The sequence below is a fragment of the Aulostomus chinensis genome, chromosome 11 (assembly GCF_037954235.1).
Source record: "Aulostomus chinensis isolate RoL2024-O1b breed Wild chromosome 11, RoL_Achi_v1.0, whole genome shotgun sequence".
In the NCBI taxonomy this organism is placed as follows: Eukaryota; Metazoa; Chordata; class Actinopteri; order Syngnathiformes; family Aulostomidae; genus Aulostomus; species Aulostomus chinensis.
In genome coordinates this window covers 2,112,883-2,128,549 of record NC_141330.1, presented here as the reverse complement: position 1 = coordinate 2,128,549, position 15,667 = coordinate 2,112,883, and the positions used below count along the sequence as shown (strand labels likewise).

The following is a 15,667-nucleotide window of genomic DNA, read 5'->3' as shown; positions in this document are numbered from 1 at the left end:
TTTATTTTAACCTCGTGGCCATGAAATAATCACCAAGTTATATCACATGACCACCTCTTCATTAAACTGAGGGAACGAGTTATATCCTGAGGCCCTGAAACAACGCATCCAGATCATCTTGTAACTAAAATGGCCGTGAATGAATGAGAGAGCAGGGAAAATATATTTTGTGGCCTCAAAGTAATCACCCTGAGGGAACGAGTTGCAGCACATGAATTAAATCGAGGGAACGAGTTGAGTCTCAGGAGCACAAACATTCTTTTATTCTGTTTTCCACTCAGGGCTCCCACGTTGTTGCCTGATGACCTTTGAACCCCGTTGCTGTTTTTTTTAAAATCATCTCAGGTCGAATCCTGTGTCATGGCACTCTCGTGCTCCCGGTGTCACACCGGAGGCTCGCGACAGCGGCCCTTTGTGACGTGGGCAGAAACACGCGGCCGTGATCTGCTGGATGCGCGCACATCATTGAGAAAATGTGCAAAGCAATCAGCGCTGAAGGAGAAGAGGAACCTGCTGCGGGGTTATGAGAGAGGGAGCATCCCCCTCCCCTCACCCCCCACACACCCCTCACCCCCCACCCACACCCCCACCGGAGAGAAAGGGTTAATTGGAGTAGGAATTTCATCGCACATCTGTCAGATTTTTAAGGCCGTGACGCACTGAAAGCTGAGAGAGAGAGAGAGCGAGAGAGAGGAAGGGAGAGAAAGAGAGGGAGGGAGAGAGAGAGAGAGACAGGGTGGGGGAGGAGGAGAAAAGAGTTGAGATCGATGAAGTGGCAGGCAGAGGGAAGAGGAGGAGGAGGAGGAGGAGGAAAATCTCACGAGATAATGAAAGAAGAAGAGGAGAGCTGCTAGTGTAGAGAGGGGCGAGGAAGAGGAGGGAGAGGGGAGGTAAAAAAAAAAAAAAAAAGAAAGAAAGAAAAACAACACAAAAACCCACTCCGGCTCGACCCGGCTGATTTCAGGGTGGAATACCGGGAAAAAGCAGGATCGAGGGCGGCTCGTCGGGACGGGCCGGCGGTTGTGTCTCGCGCTCCTCAGCGGTTGCGGTGATTGTTGTTGCGTGAATCTGCTCGGCGACACGACCGGAGGACGAGATGCAGAGGAGGGAGAGCAGCCGCGGACCGGCACCGAGGAGCGGGCTGTAGAGGTAGGGTGGGGGACGGGGGGGGACGCGCCCTCAGCCGCGCTTTGGCGGTTACGCGTCACTTTATTTCATTTATTTATTATTTATCTATTTATTTTGGCGTTTTGTGGAGGTAAAATATGCGCACGCACTCGCCTGGGGGGTGTGGGGGGCTGCACGTGCGCTCGCCACTTCTGCATAAATAACTTTGAAAGGAAAAAAATGAGAAAATTCCCGCGCGTGCGATTAAAACCCTGCCGTTCTCACGTGAGCAGGGACGCTCGTGGTTGTTGAGGATGTAAATGGAGGTGTTGTTGTTGTTGTTGTTGTTGTTGTTGTTGTTTTGTTCTGTAACGAGTTCACAATCGGTGGTGTAACTGCGCCTGTCTCTGTGTCTCGCGCAGGCACAAAGCGGACCTTCCTCTGACGTTCACGCCAGACCGGAGTCACGGATGCAGCTGCGAGCGGGCTTTCCTGGGGTTTGAAGACGGTACTTGACGTTATCAGATAATTAATTAGACGCCCCCATAACGCCCGGAAATCAATTAATTCACAAATCAATAAATCCATAGTCTGGTGTAACAAGAGCCCCTCCAGGCCAGCAGCAGCAGCAGGAGAGCAGCGCCGCTCCTCGCCGCCAGAGACACCCGCTGGAGGAGAAGATGGACGGGGGTCTCGGGGAGATGTCCCTCCACAGCCACGCCGACCTGTCCCACGGCCAGGATGGCCGGGCCGTGCTGCACTCGCGGGATCTTTCGGCAGCCTTCCCCAGGCCCTCCCTCGGGGGCCCGTCCGCGTCCCTGGAGCCCGAGCCGCGTCCCCCGGGCTTCGACCACTCCATGTCGGCGCTCGGCTACAGCGGCGACTCCCCGTCCAGCTCGGGCAGCACCTACACCACCCTGACGCCCCTGCAGCCCTTCGACGACAAGTTCCACCACCACCACCACCACCACCACCCCTGCCTGCCCGTCAGCAACGTCATCGGCAGCTTCACCCTCATGCGCGAGGACCGAGGCCTCGGCACCAACTTCTACAACCCCTACAGCAAAGACCTCGCCATGTCCCAGAGCCTGTCGCCACCCTCCGCGGGCTCGGGCCTGGGCTCATCCATGCACGGCTACGGCAGCCTGGGCAACAGCCCCAACGGCAACAGCGGTCAGATGCTCCACGGCGGCTACGACGTCCACGGGGGGAGCCTCTTCTGCAGGACGTCGGATTTCGCACGGGAGATGTCGCCGCCGGGTCTGGGAGGGGGCGACGTTTCGGTGGCACATCAGCTGAACAAAATGGAGCCCCATCAACACGCCCCGGGCCACCACCACCACCACCACCACCTCTACAGCCAGCACTACCAGCCCCACCATCACCCCAGCCAGCAGGCCTCCAAGATGGGTGAGCACCTGCACACCCTGTCGTCCGCCTCGTCCTCGCCCGGAGAGGGCGTGCTGTCGGGCGGGCAGGGCGGCGGAGGAGGCAGCGCCGGTGAGGAGATCAACACCAGGGATGTGGCCCAGAGGATCATCACTGAGCTGAAGAGATACAGCATCCCCCAGGCCATCTTTGCCGAGAGGGTTCTGTGTAGGTCACAGGGCACGTTGTCTGACCTCCTGAGGAACCCCAAGCCCTGGGGCAAGCTCAAGTCTGGCCGCGAGACCTTTAAGAGGATGTCCCGCTGGCTGCAGGAGCCCGAGTTTCAAAGAATGGCCTCGCTCCGGCTGGAGGGTAAGATCTCCTCTCTCTCCCTCTCCCTCACACACACACACACACACACACACACACACACCAGCTTCCTTCTTCATGTTTTCCAAAAAACCCGGCCCCTCTCTCCTGCAGCTATCAGTATGTAGCTCAGGCGGAGGCTCCAGGAGACGCATCACCCTGACGCTTCCTTTCTCTCCTCTCAGCTCTGCTCTTTTGTCTCAGCAGCCGGGGTATCGGGAACTTTGGCGAGGACAGTTTGAGCGCCATATGTGCTGCTCCTTTGTTTACTTTGCTCCCAAACAGCCTCTATTGATTGATACAGTAGCTACAATCTAAAAAAAAAAAAAAAAAAAAGCCTCAGACATTCGCCCTCCTCTTAAATGAACCATGAAGATCAGCGTGAGCCGCGCTTGGCAATTTAATCGCTTTTGAGGCCACAAAATAATTTGTGCAGTTATGCTGTTCTGGGGCGATTGATTGATTTTGGAGCGGTGATTTATATCAAGTTGACTTGGCAAGGTAGCTGATGCAAATGAGACTTGAGCGTTTGCCAGGCGTCTTTTACTGTGGCGATTACTGAGGCTAAACGCTGTGCTGGCCGGCGAGAGGCGTGTGGAGGGACTAACGGGCTGCTCGTTCTCTGCTCTGACACGTTTGGATTTTGGAGTAAATTGCTGTTGTTTCCCTCTGTTAGTGGTGTTTTATGGTCATTATTTGCTTTTATATTTAAAGCCCCCCCCCTCCTGAAAGGCACATTGGGATCTGCTGCTTGACATTCAATATTCTTCAGGGATGCAGCGTGAAGACATGACAGCATGCTGTACAGTGCCGTGTTACAGTGTCGTCCCCCCACAGGGACCCAGGACCCATCTGATAGCCCAGAAAGAGATCCAAGTGAACATGAGTAGACGAGTGCGCGCGCGTGTGTGTGTGTGTACCTAATGTGTGTTTGCAAGTGGTGTGTGTTCACCGCGGGGGTCTGCGAGCCCTACGTGTGTGTGAGCCTCCCTGCTTGATCACCGTCAGCAGCCCGACTGATTAAACCCAACAGCACAATGGGGTTCATAGGTAATGATTGTGCGCTCTTGCAATCCCTTCACAATTATTGATCTTTGATTGTCGGGCTTGGCGAGCACATGTGTACATCCAGCCAGGCTCTTATCAGAAGATGACACGTCTCTGGCCTGACAGAAATGTGTGATTAATCCAATTCTGCTGGATGCTTTTGTATGCGATTCCTGCCTTAATCCCCCGCCATCGCGCCGCCACCGCCACCCCCTTTTTGTTCCTTTAAATTGATTCCTAATCATCAATCATTCTTTCTTTTTCTGTTTTTTGTTGTTGTTGTTGTTGTTTTGTCCCTGCAGCAGCAGCAACATCCTCATCAACAGCATTTTCATGATTAATCCACGAAGCTTTGAGAAAAACTCGGGCTTCGCCGTTTTAAAATGAATTATTTTGACTGATACTCCAGAGCGGTGGAGGGCATTCTTTTTTCTCAGCAACGTGCGGTATTGGATTTCCTGCCGATATCTGATATGAACGATATTTAACAGCAGGTGCTGGTCGATGTAGGAATTCAACGTGATGCCCACATTTTGATCAGCTGATAAAAGCACACGGAACGCTGTGAGTTTGAGGGTTTCTCCTACGTGTTCATTGCTGCTGAGCAAAGCAGGAGCTCCTTCAGCTGAACGGGAGCAGCGTGAACAGCAGCCATCGGGCGGTTTATTCAGAATGATTCTGATTCTGACGGCAGGCCCGTGTCACCTGACATCTCCTCTCACTCTCATTTATTTTGGGGGGGGGGGGAGGGCCCACTCAAATTAAAATGGCGTGATTTTTGGTGTGAACGCGCGTCACACTCAGCCTGGAGAACAGGATGAGATTCAAATGAACAAAAGCTCTTTTAGCCCATTGTTTTAACGCCTTTCAAAAATATTGCATCTTCCTTTCATTTGTCTCATATTTCTCTATTTACCCAGAAGCCAAAGCGAAGAGCTCAAATTGCCCCCCCCCCCAAAAAAAAAAGATTTAATTTTTCTGTTAAAAACTGAAATCAACAGAAGCAGAAAACCCTGATATTCAGGAGTCGGTTTGACGTTTGAACGATCAAAACCATGAATCATTTATCAAGACAGTTTTCAGCTCCGAATGAGTCGGACTCTTTGAACAAAATTAAAGGCAACAGCGGTGAGGGGAAATTAATGAAGGTTAGTTAATTCTTAGTTAACCACAAGTTAACGCGCGGCGAACCATTAATCTTTTTTTTTTTTCTAATTGTGTTCCTGCTACTTGAGGGATTCGTGTTCCCCTGCAGACAATGAGGGTCACCAAGAGCAATAACACGGAGTTAATTACGCTTAAGTAACGCTTATTCATCAGTAACTAAGCATCAGCTGAGCGTAATTAATATAATCTTATTTCAGCGTGATGGCGGGTTCACCTCGGACCGAGGCGAGCTCGCGGTGCTCCTCTCTGCTCTCACACACTCTGAAACTGCATATTAGGTTCTTGGCAAAGCCACAATTTGGACAGCTCGGCACTTTTCTACATAACCTACTTTCTGAAGGGGGTTGTTGTGTGTTTCCCCCCTCTGGCCAGCCCCCTTTTGTTTAATTACAAGCCTCTATTGATTTCCATGGGAAAGAGCAGCACGCCTTGCCCACACACACCTCGGCCGCATCGGCGAATCGAGACTGGAATTAGAATGCGGGGTGCCCTGTGCTCCCCGGTCTGAAGATAGCTCAAGTGCTCTCGGCTTCACGCCTCAAGTTTTAAGATGATCCTCCCTAATGCAGCACTCGCCTAAACACATGGAAGGCCCTTCGCTGTCAGCCCTCGTCTCTCACATGCAGCGCCGCAGTAATTATGCAACATTTCTGCCATTTTGTCTCTTCAAATAATTGTTTTTTCTGCAGAGACATTTTGCTAAACACGGAGGAGGTGATCCCTCGGATTTATCCGCAGTACCTCTGCTTTGTGTGTGTGCGCTCTATGGATTACTGCGCCGCATATGAGATGCATCTCAAGCCCAACCTTCGGCTGGAGGAGGCAATCAGGGTTTAGTCGGCGGAGAAGGCAGGATAAAGACCACACAGCCGAGCTCCGACACTTAAAGTCAAGGAGGGGGATCAGAGACTATAACTTTAAAGATGATGGCCGAAGCCCTTGACTAAAGGTCTGAATGAATAAGAAAGGTCAATGCGGTTTACGTGCCGGCTCTCTGCCCCCCCACCCCACCCCGCCCCCAGTGATGAAAGCCTGGTCCACCTCTCGCTGCGTACAGTCCCCATCCAGCCGGCGAGGCTCAAAGGTCAACGCAGACTCCATTTGCATATCAGGAATTGGAAACCAAACGGGGTTGTTGTGGGTTTTTTTGTTGTTGTTGTTGTTTTTTTTATCTTGCAGCTCCCCCCACTCTGGCGCTGAAGGGGTTAACCAGCCTCTGTGGGTCGAGGAGTCTGAGCTGCACAGATTTAATCAATAATTTCTATCAGCCCCTGGCCCGAGAAATCAGCAGGGGGTGGGCTAGGGGTGGGGGCGGGGGCGGGTGTGTGTGTGGGGGGGTTCAGGCTGGGAGGGAGGGGGGCCTGGTTGAGACGCCGGGGGGTAGGGAAAGGGCTTTCGATCACGTTTCAGCAACACGAGACAGGGGCATACATCATGATTAGGGGCTGTTCCCACGATCATAAGAAGCCTATAGGGGAATATTTATGTCTGCAGGAGTCGCCTCCGCGCCGGCGATTTATAGCATGGTAATTGTGAGCCTTTTACACATGATTACAGCATAAGGAAGCATTTACTTAATGGTCGGCGTTATGATCTTCAGTACAGGAGAGAGAGAGCTGGGATGGAGGCAAGGTGGAGGCAGCAGGACACCCTCCGACAAGCCATAAATCCCCCCTACAAGCAAGCTAGCCAGCGCTATCATGTCATTCCTTTCATTACTACATGAGCTGAGAGTGCACCGCTGCATGTAGCTCCGAGAGCCGCAGCCCCACCCCCAACGCACAAGTATCGGTGGTGTAACGCACATGGAAAATCTAGCAATTGAAAAAAAAAAGAGAGAAAGTAAGAAAGAATTTTTTCACTTGTGGTGATATTGACATGCCTCTGACGTCTGGGCCTGCTCAGGTTTTAATGAGACGGCGCTCGATCGCTCTCAGAAACGCAAATGAGCCGCAAGCCCCGAAAGCTAACAGGCCTCCGTAATCTCACGGTGACACGAGCGCATCGGCGAGTCAAAACATTTCCTCCGCTTAACGACTGATGACGGCGGATTTCTTCAGAGTTTTAGAAACTCAGCTGGATGTCAGAGCGACGAAAGGCCGCGCAGGTCTGGACACGGAGGCTGCGATGGCGTGGAAAAGATGGCGTTAAGGTCACGCTTATTTCTGAAGCGCTCGGCTAATGAGAGAAATTTGCCACAGTGGGTTTGAGGAGTGAGGAGGGCAGCAGCAGATCTGTGAGATGTTTGTCAATGGGAACATGGGAGCCAATCAATCCAGCACATTCGAAGACTGTGGTTTATATAACCAGTGTGTGTGCGTGTGCGTGTGTGTGTGTGTGTGTGTTTGAGATGCTGGATCTCAAGGTTAGCTGATATCGCCATCTAATGAAGTGTTTTTTTGGTCAATAATAGAGTTCCGCTAAACTCGTTTTCCTGACGCACGTGAAGAAACCAGTCCAACCAGTTCACACCAGACTCATCTCCTATTTCTCACCCTGTTAGTGGAAACTCGCTCTAAAGTCGTTTTATTGTAAGTGATCTTTGAATTTAGGCTGTATTTTTCTCCCACTTCCCCCATGTAGGATTCTAATTTGGCAAATATAATACAGCAGAAAACGACATGATGAATACTGCAACCTAACTGACCTCAGGGTGAAGCTGAAGCCCTGCTGGAGTCACAGCTTCCATCCCAATTTGTGGGAACGACATTTGCAAAGCTGCCCAGTTGCTGGCTTTTACTGAGCTAAATGTTGCTGCCGGAGCATACGAGGGTCGGATCCGACTTTATTAGGGTGCATGGTGATATTTCATCAAAGCACATGGCGGGCTATTAATACGCTGTCATGAGAAAAAGCAAACGCGGTTTGTTAGTGCAGCAGTTTTACTGCGCATCCTCAGGTTTGAGGGTTCAAAGGCAAAACAAAACGCCGGTTTTCCCTCTGAGCAGACAAAAGCCTGTAAACCGCATTTAACTGCTAATAATCACAATAATTACTTTCAGACCGTTATTGGAAATCAAACCAATTAGCGGAAAAGCCCAAAAAAAGAAGAAAGAAAACAGGATTTAGTTCAAGTTCAGTGCGGGTCCGGTGCTGTGGTGCGTGCGCCGGCGCTGTGGTGCGTCCAGCGGTGCTTACACTTACAAATGCGTTTGATACCATCAGCAAAACAGACGCTCAACCGCACACTGCTGATTGAAACTCTTAAAACTGTGCATTTAGGTAATTGCACGACTCCCTCAAATATGTTTTAGTCCACTTAGAGCCTCTCAACACCGCCGGCAGTGCCGAGTCTGCTTGTTTCACTCAGGCCTGACGTAACCCGGCTTTAATAGAAAATAAATTAGTTCCCCCTAAAGTGATTATTACTCACTCACTGCTGCCACATGTAAATGACTTTTATGAGAAACTAATGATGTTGAAGTGTCCACTAAGGGAAATGGAGGAGAGGCAACGGATGGAGATGGAGAGAAAAGAAGGGAGGGAGGGGGCGGCGGCGGCGGCGAAGGTTGGTGTTGCGTTCCTGTAAATACAGAGTTACAGTACGTTGGAGGTGAAGGGTTCACGCGGGAGAAAATGCAGCCTGAATTCAAAAACGCTCGTCTGCTTCTCCAAATGGATCTCAGCTCCACCCACGCACACATCTCATTCCTTCATCGCTCAACAAAACATTCCTGGGTATTTTTATTTTTATTTATTTGTTTTTTTTTTTAAATTTCAGACATTTTCATGAGCAAGTATTGATTCTATAATTGGGCGAGCTGCCGCAGCTCCAGCCGTGTTTAACCCGGACCTTGGCTTTGGCGGTCGGAGCAAACCAGACGGACGTTAGAAGAACAAATTAGCGGAAGACGACTTTATCACCGCTCAAAAATCAAAGTTCCACTCCAGCAAACTTTCACATGGATTTTGTTTTATCCTCCTAGGCAGGAAAAAACGGAGTGTATTAACGCAGGGTCGAAGTTAAATTGGTCAACTTTGTCCAGGAACTTATTTTTAATGTCATCAGGCTGCAGGACGTTGTGAAATTCGCCTTCACCTGCGTCCGCCTGCTAGCAGGATGACGCCAGAACTGCTGGTCCGCCACACGTGAGCGCGGCTGCAGGAAACCAGGACGCTGGAATCGTTGCTTCAAAAAAAAAAAAAGCAGCAATGATGGTGTCATAGCTGGAACTCTTAAATGACCTCAAGAAGCTTTTGAATTTAAATTCTGATCCACTAAACCTGCAGATTTAGTTAAGAGCCGCGCGGAAATGCGCCTTAATTTCATGATGATGTACGTGTCGGTGAGAATGCGGTGAGCGCCGGTGAAATTGTTCTTTTCCTTCTCTTTATTTTTAAAGGTTTATTCCACTCTGATAGTTTACCGTAATCCTGCAAACAGACAGACAAACTTAATTTGTCAGCGGTAAAAAAGCTGATTGTGACTGATTTTGGCTGACTCAGCAGTATTTTTCTACTTTTTTTAAAAAGTCACGGTCACATTCTGGTAAATATTTGCTGTTTTCTAAAAAGGCGTTGATGAAAAAGGAGCCACCAGGAGAGGCGAGGGCGCCGGCCAGGATGGAGTTATCTGTGTAATCCTTGCAGCTCGCTGGCAATAAGATGTGAACATCCTGGTTCTTTTACTGCACAATGGAACAAGTTGCTGATTCATCTCTTTTAACTAATCAAAGTTGCTTAGCTAATCGGTTTTCTCTCAACAAATCCACTTTCCCTCCCCCTAATCCATTTGTCCTAGTTAGCCAGCCCGGCTGTTAGCTAACCTGTTCTCACCCCCCCCCCTTTTTTTTGTTGTTGTTGTAATTCATCTTTTATCTCTGTGCCTGCAGCCTGCAAGCGGAAGGAGCAGGAGCAGAGCAAGCTGGAGCGCAACCAGGGCCCGAAGCGCACCAGGCTGGTGTTCACCGATCTGCAGCGGCGTACGCTCATGGCCATCTTCAGGGAGAACCACCGCCCGACCAAAGAGCTGCAGGTCACCATCTCCCAGCAGCTGGGCCTGGAGCTCTCCACTGTCAGCAACTTCTTCATGAACGCCCGCCGACGCAACCTCAACAAGTGGGCAGACGAGGGCCGTCCCTCCTCCACGGGCTCCTCGGGCTCCAGCGTTTCCTCCTCCGCAGTGTCCTGCAGTACGGCGTGATGATGGCCCGCCAAGGAGGTGCGGTGGGGAGGGCGCCGCTGAGGGAGCAAGGGGGCACATAGACTGGTCTAAGCAGAGAACAGCCGAAATGAGTGTCCTCCTCGTTACGGGAGGGAGCGACGGAGCCAGCAGTTAGTGATGATTTGATGAAGCAAACCAAAGTCGATTGCTCCCTTGGAATGGAAGGGGGGCGATACCCAGTGATACGATGGCGGGACATGAGGTCCCGCTTGTATAGTCAAGGGTGCAAAGATGATTGGGCTCAAAGGCGAGCCACACCCTTACATAGACGCCATCTCATTACATTATTTTGATTATGTAGATTAGAAGGACCGATAGTATTACAAATCAGGAGGGAGCTTATTTTGGTCTACCTTCGAATCTATAGTCATCTCTCCAAACGTGACGAATCAGGAGGTGCCGTTTGCTCGCATCTGGAGAGCGCCATCATGTAACTTCTTAATCAAAAGTGTTCATCCAAAGATCCCGTGATCTCATGGTCCTGTTTTTTCCTCGAGAATCAAGGTGAAAGAGGAAGAAAAGGTGTTTCTTTTTGTTGGTTTTTTTAAACTTGCTTTTTTTTTTTTTCCTCAAGAACCCTATTCCCTTCGCTTCGCATGTGTTTCCATGGTGACGGTTCCCAGGACTATGTGGTGGTGTTTAAGATCGGAGCCCGGAATTATCAGGAGGGTCCTGTAGCGTCTGTGACTCGCAGCTGTCAATCATTTACCATGACCAGGAGCCTCTCCTGTGGGGTTTTTGTCTTTTTGTTGTTGTTGTTGTTGTTGTTGTTTTTTTGGTGAGGATGGTCCAACCTTGAATGAATCAGAGTTTTCAAGGAGGAACCGTGGTGCATCTCACTAAACACCAGGACAGAATCAATAAACACAAGTCGGTGCAGCCGTCCGGCGTCAAGACTCCCGAACCAAAGCTCCGCAGCCAATTCTGACTCGAAAATCAAGCCAAAAAAAAGAGAAAAAATAGAACTTTGAACACCAGAGGGAAGTCACCCGACACGATTTAGTGACACTTATTATTTTTTTCCACTCATTTACAAACAACTGTCCACACCTCTGCTCCAGTTCTTTTTTTACAGATGTCTAGAAAATGGAGGAATGTGATTCTTTCAGATGTTTTTGTACAGATTTCAAGCACACCGCTCTATTTATAGAAACACGTTGGAAGTGCGGGGCAGTTTGTTTCAGCCCTGCAAGGTCATTTTTTTGGTCCACAAAGGAACGGCTTTAACACGCCTCCTTTTAGCCAACAGTAAAATTGAAGCTTCAAATGCAATTGCTGATTTGATCAATAATATTTATTACTGCATTTGTGTATTTATTGTTTTCCATTTTTTTCTTTTCCTATCTCTATTTATTTATTTATGCTATCTATATACTGTAAGTATTTATTTATCAATGCTCTGTATGTCTGTGTGAAACTGAAGACTTTTTTCTGATGGGCACTTTTAGCTGTAGAATCCCATCGTAATACCAAAGATTAACATTGCCTCCCTGAATGTACGGCCTGAATCCCTGAACCCGCCCCCGCCCGACCCACCCAGTGATGTTGCGTACAGTATCTCTCTATCTTCAAGGCCTGGCCTTTTTTATGTTTTGTTTTTTTTCCGTTGTTGTTGTTTTTTTGGGGTTTTTTTTGTAGAATAACGGGGATTTCTTTACTCTTGCAAATGTCTCTGTGGTCAGCTCTTAACGCCAAGGCCAAAGCTTGTTTGAATGTTGTGATAATATTAATAATTAATAATATGAATAATAATAATGATGATGATGACGTGGTATCCCATAGGTTCGCAGGTTGCTTGTAAAGTTGCAATGCCATCTGGGAGAAAAGTGTCTGGGGACCCGCTTCATTAAAGGGTCATCCGAAGGCCTCATCGAGTCCTTCAGGGTCACATGCAAACATGCGTATTGTGTGTCTGCCTGGGGAAATGCATGGTCGTGACCCCCCCAGCCCCACCCGCCCACCCCCATCTCGTTCACTTGCCCCCAGCGCAGTGCACACACACTCTTGTCTATGTCCAATTCAGTGTGATCTCACCATCCTACACATGCCAAGCCCTTCTGCCAGTTGTCTCAGTTCCAAGAGGGTCCTAAAGGGTCTTTCTTGGGAGTTTTGGGGACCTTTAAGGGGATCTTGGGTTTTTGCTCCCCTGGTTCTTAAGATCTAAGTCTGTTCTTGGCCTTTGGGATTGTTTCTGACCAGTGATCTCTGCTTTTGTTGCAAGGCCATTACCCCAGGATTTTCTGTGAGTCTTGTTCCTCATCTTTTGTAGGAATCTTTTCGAAGGCTCATGGGGTTTGAACCTGGTCATTTGCGTCTAGGAGATTCATTTACGGAGTAAATGTGGCCAAAGACCGGCTACAGGCCAGCTTGGCCATTTTCTCCCCTCTCTGTCTGTCTCTTCTTCCGTCTTTAACGTTGGAAAGGGGAGGATTGCCGGGGCCCCCTTCACAGCGTGCACTTGAAAGACGGGCGGTCATGAAAGAAGCCATCGACTTTTTTGCGAACTTCAAAGAAGAGCCTTTTTTCATCCCGTCTCCTCTCTGGGTATCTGGTCTGGACTCCGCTCTTGGCCAGACCTGTGGGCTTTAGGGGGCATTCAAAAGGGGGCGGGGGGAGATCAGAGAGGAGGCTGAATCATCTAGAATGAGGATGGTGGTAGGGGTGTCGGAGAGGTGGGAGGGGGGTTGTTTGAGGAACAGGAGGTGTTGAAGTAGTGGGGCATGCAGCTGAATTAAACTTTAATGTCTAACAATTGTAAGCATGCTGAGAGTGAAGGGGGGTCATTGTGGGGGTGTCCAGTGGAGTCTGTATAGGGTAAAAAATACAAAAATAAAAGAACTCGGAGGCTCCTGCGCTGACCCCCGTGCACAACTGTCATTGTATCAAAGCGGAGGCGACACCTTTCAGGTTTTTCTTTGTTTCTTTGACTGGGAGCCTAAAATGGAGACAGACCTTTTTGTATTGAGCCACCTTCTGCTCCGCGTCAAGCAGGGAAGCTCCTCTCTCTCCATGCAGAGGGGGAGGCAGGAGGGAGGGAGGGGTGAGGCTGCTGCAGGTGATGCGGCAACGCCAATTTAGCACCCCCTTGTGGCTCTTCAAGGACCGTGAAACAAGGCCAGGCTGTTGCAGGGCGAGGGCGTGAATAATAAAATGACACAACTGAAAGCTAATATACACTTTCAGGGTAAAAAAAAAACCAAACAAAAAAAACAACAAACAAACAAAAAAAGACCAAAAATCTTTTTTTTTTTTATAACAAAAATACAACAACCAAAGATTGCTGGGTAACTGCTGAATCATAATGCATCATGGGTAGTTTTAGCAGTTCCCTATCGGAGCTACCGTAGCACTCAGAGGATTCAAGAAAGCACCAGTGGCGTTCAGCGTGCTGATTATTTATATTGCATACAACAGTATTATGTTGAGCTGGAACTGAGAAACTGACATGAGGCTGTGTCTTCAGATGGACGTCTTTTGACTGTAAACCCCTGTATCCCCCTGTCTGTCCCCGGTTTGTCCCCTTTGTACACATGAAGACTTTACCCATCTACCTCAACTGTGTGAGATGTTGCGTGGCAAAGATATTCCTTAACCAAAGAATCCATCCTGTCAGGGTGTCTGTCTATCTGTCTATCTATCTATCCTGTCTGTCCATCCGTCTCTTCTTCTTCTTCTTCATGCCTTTAACTCCAAACCAAATGTGCTGGAATCAATCCATAACAGGGGCCAAACAAGGCCCCCATCCAGCCAAAGTCAGTATGCCAGAGTGTCCCATTAATCCATGTTCTGTATATAAATAAAATCATTCTCAAGACCAAAAAAAAAGAAGGAGGTGACAATCCAAGCAAGGAGGATCTTGCTGTAATCAACGTTGCCTATTCCTTGTTTTCCAAAAACTAGAATCATGTGACTTTGACACGAAAAGCCCAAAAATCAAGCGCTCATCACAGAATAGAAAAGATCAGAGGAGACAGAAGCTATTTTTCCACATTTGTAAGCCGCCCTTCCCACCCCTGTTTTTTTCCAAATGTTTAGTGTAGTGCAAATACTGTTTGATCCCACTGTTGTAAGTAGGAATTAATGAAATCCATACAAAAAGCTTTAAACGAGGACGAGCTGAGGGAAATATTATATTTGACTGAGTTTCCTCGGCTCCGACTCGACCCACCATGCTTTCTCGTGCCATTTCTTGTCCATGTGTTAGACATACTAATGAATGTGGCTAACCAACCAAAGGCTTAAAAAATTAAAAAAAAAAAAAAAGGTACACAACACTTTAAACATCAATCATGGTGGGACATTTTGTATCAACAACTAAAGAAAATCCCTTTGAATACCTCATGTGAAAATTGTTTGTTGTGATGTTGCACTAAAAAAATAAAAATGACTCATTTGTAACCCAACATGGTGCTCCGGTGACTTCATTCTGACCTCGGGGATTTTGGAGAGGAGTTTTAAAGGCCAGCACTGACAGTATTTTTGAAAATGCAGTCTTAACTGTTCCCTTAGATTGCATTTTATTCATCTAACAAAAATGTAAGAAATCATTCTCATGACCTCTGGTATTCCCCTTCAAGTTTCCCTCAGAAACTTCACTTCAGTGCACAACAAACGTGCAACGCCCCGTTTCGTGCGACGCCTCAGACCCTGAACGTTGTCTGGTTAATTTTACGCGCCTGTCCTAGAAATTCACCGTCACACTTCCCTAAATTTGTAAATCGTTTGGACAACACGTGACCGCGGAATGCCTGGTTACATGATGGGATGTTTCACAAGTGAAGCTCTAAGAGTCCAAGAGGTTAAAAGTTTTATTCTTTCTTCGGTATTTTTAGTATTTTCCTCTTGGCTGACTGTAAATCTCCCACGTTGAAATGCATCCGGAGCGACGTGGGACTGAGTCCTGAAACCCAGGAGTGAGTGAGCGCTGCTGAACATGCAGAGTGCCACAGGGAGGATTTATTTCTGTACACCATGAGCCGTGCCTTGAAAACTGTCCTTTGTTTGCATTTCTGGCGGAGTTGTGAGGAAACGGCAGAGACTCGGAACACGGAGCAGCAAAGACTTCTGACTCGGTCTGGATTTCAAGTAACTTCGCATGTGTGCAGCGCTGCGCTGACGGAGAGGAGCGAGCGAAGGTGCAGGCGGACAAACGTGTCCTGGTTCTCCTCGTGCTTAAGTTACTTGTCCTACAGGTGCAACTACTCAAGTCATCGGGAGCCTGATTAAACTCACCTGTGGACAGATGACAGGCAACATCATAGCAACAATTACCACCACCAACGCTGGCCTCAAATGCTGCGCTACATACAAAAATATATACAAACATGGAATGAACACAGCCTGGAATGAGGCCAGCTGGTACACAGGGAGTGTGACAGAAAGCAGGTCATACATCCAATTCTTCATTAAAACCACAAGGGTTGAGTGTTTGGAGGTAACAAATAC

General features: G+C 48.6%; 1 protein-coding gene across 2 annotated transcripts; it reads left to right on the top strand.

Annotated features, from left to right (window-relative positions):
* Nucleotides 1-884: 884 nt before the first annotated feature.
* onecutl (one cut domain, family member, like) lies at nt 885-12,807 on the top strand. 2 transcript variants are annotated; one of them, XM_086217054.1, is made up of 3 exons: nt 885-1,149; nt 1,530-2,847; nt 9,891-12,807. In XM_086217054.1, exons 2-3 carry the CDS (start codon nt 1,788-1,790, stop codon nt 10,199-10,201), a joined length of 1,371 nt encoding a protein of 456 aa, XP_086073180.1. In that variant the 5' UTR covers nt 885-1,149; nt 1,530-1,787; the 3' UTR covers nt 10,202-12,807. The 2 variants fall into 2 exon arrangements, with proteins under 2 accessions (XP_086073180.1, XP_086073181.1); XM_086217055.1 differs by lacking the exon at nt 885-1,149 and having other exon boundaries at nt 1,592-1,615; nt 1,698-2,847.
* Nucleotides 12,808-15,667: the final 2,860 nt, after the last annotated feature.

Coding starts and splice junctions, on each gene's coding strand:
- onecutl (XM_086217054.1), top strand. CDS start 1,788: ATGGACGGGGGTCTCGGGGAGATGTCCCTCCACAGCCACGCCGACCTG. Junction 2,848..9,890: donor GGCCTCGCTCCGGCTGGAGG/GTAAGATCTCCT, acceptor CTGTGCCTGCAG/CCTGCAAGCGGAAGGAGCAG.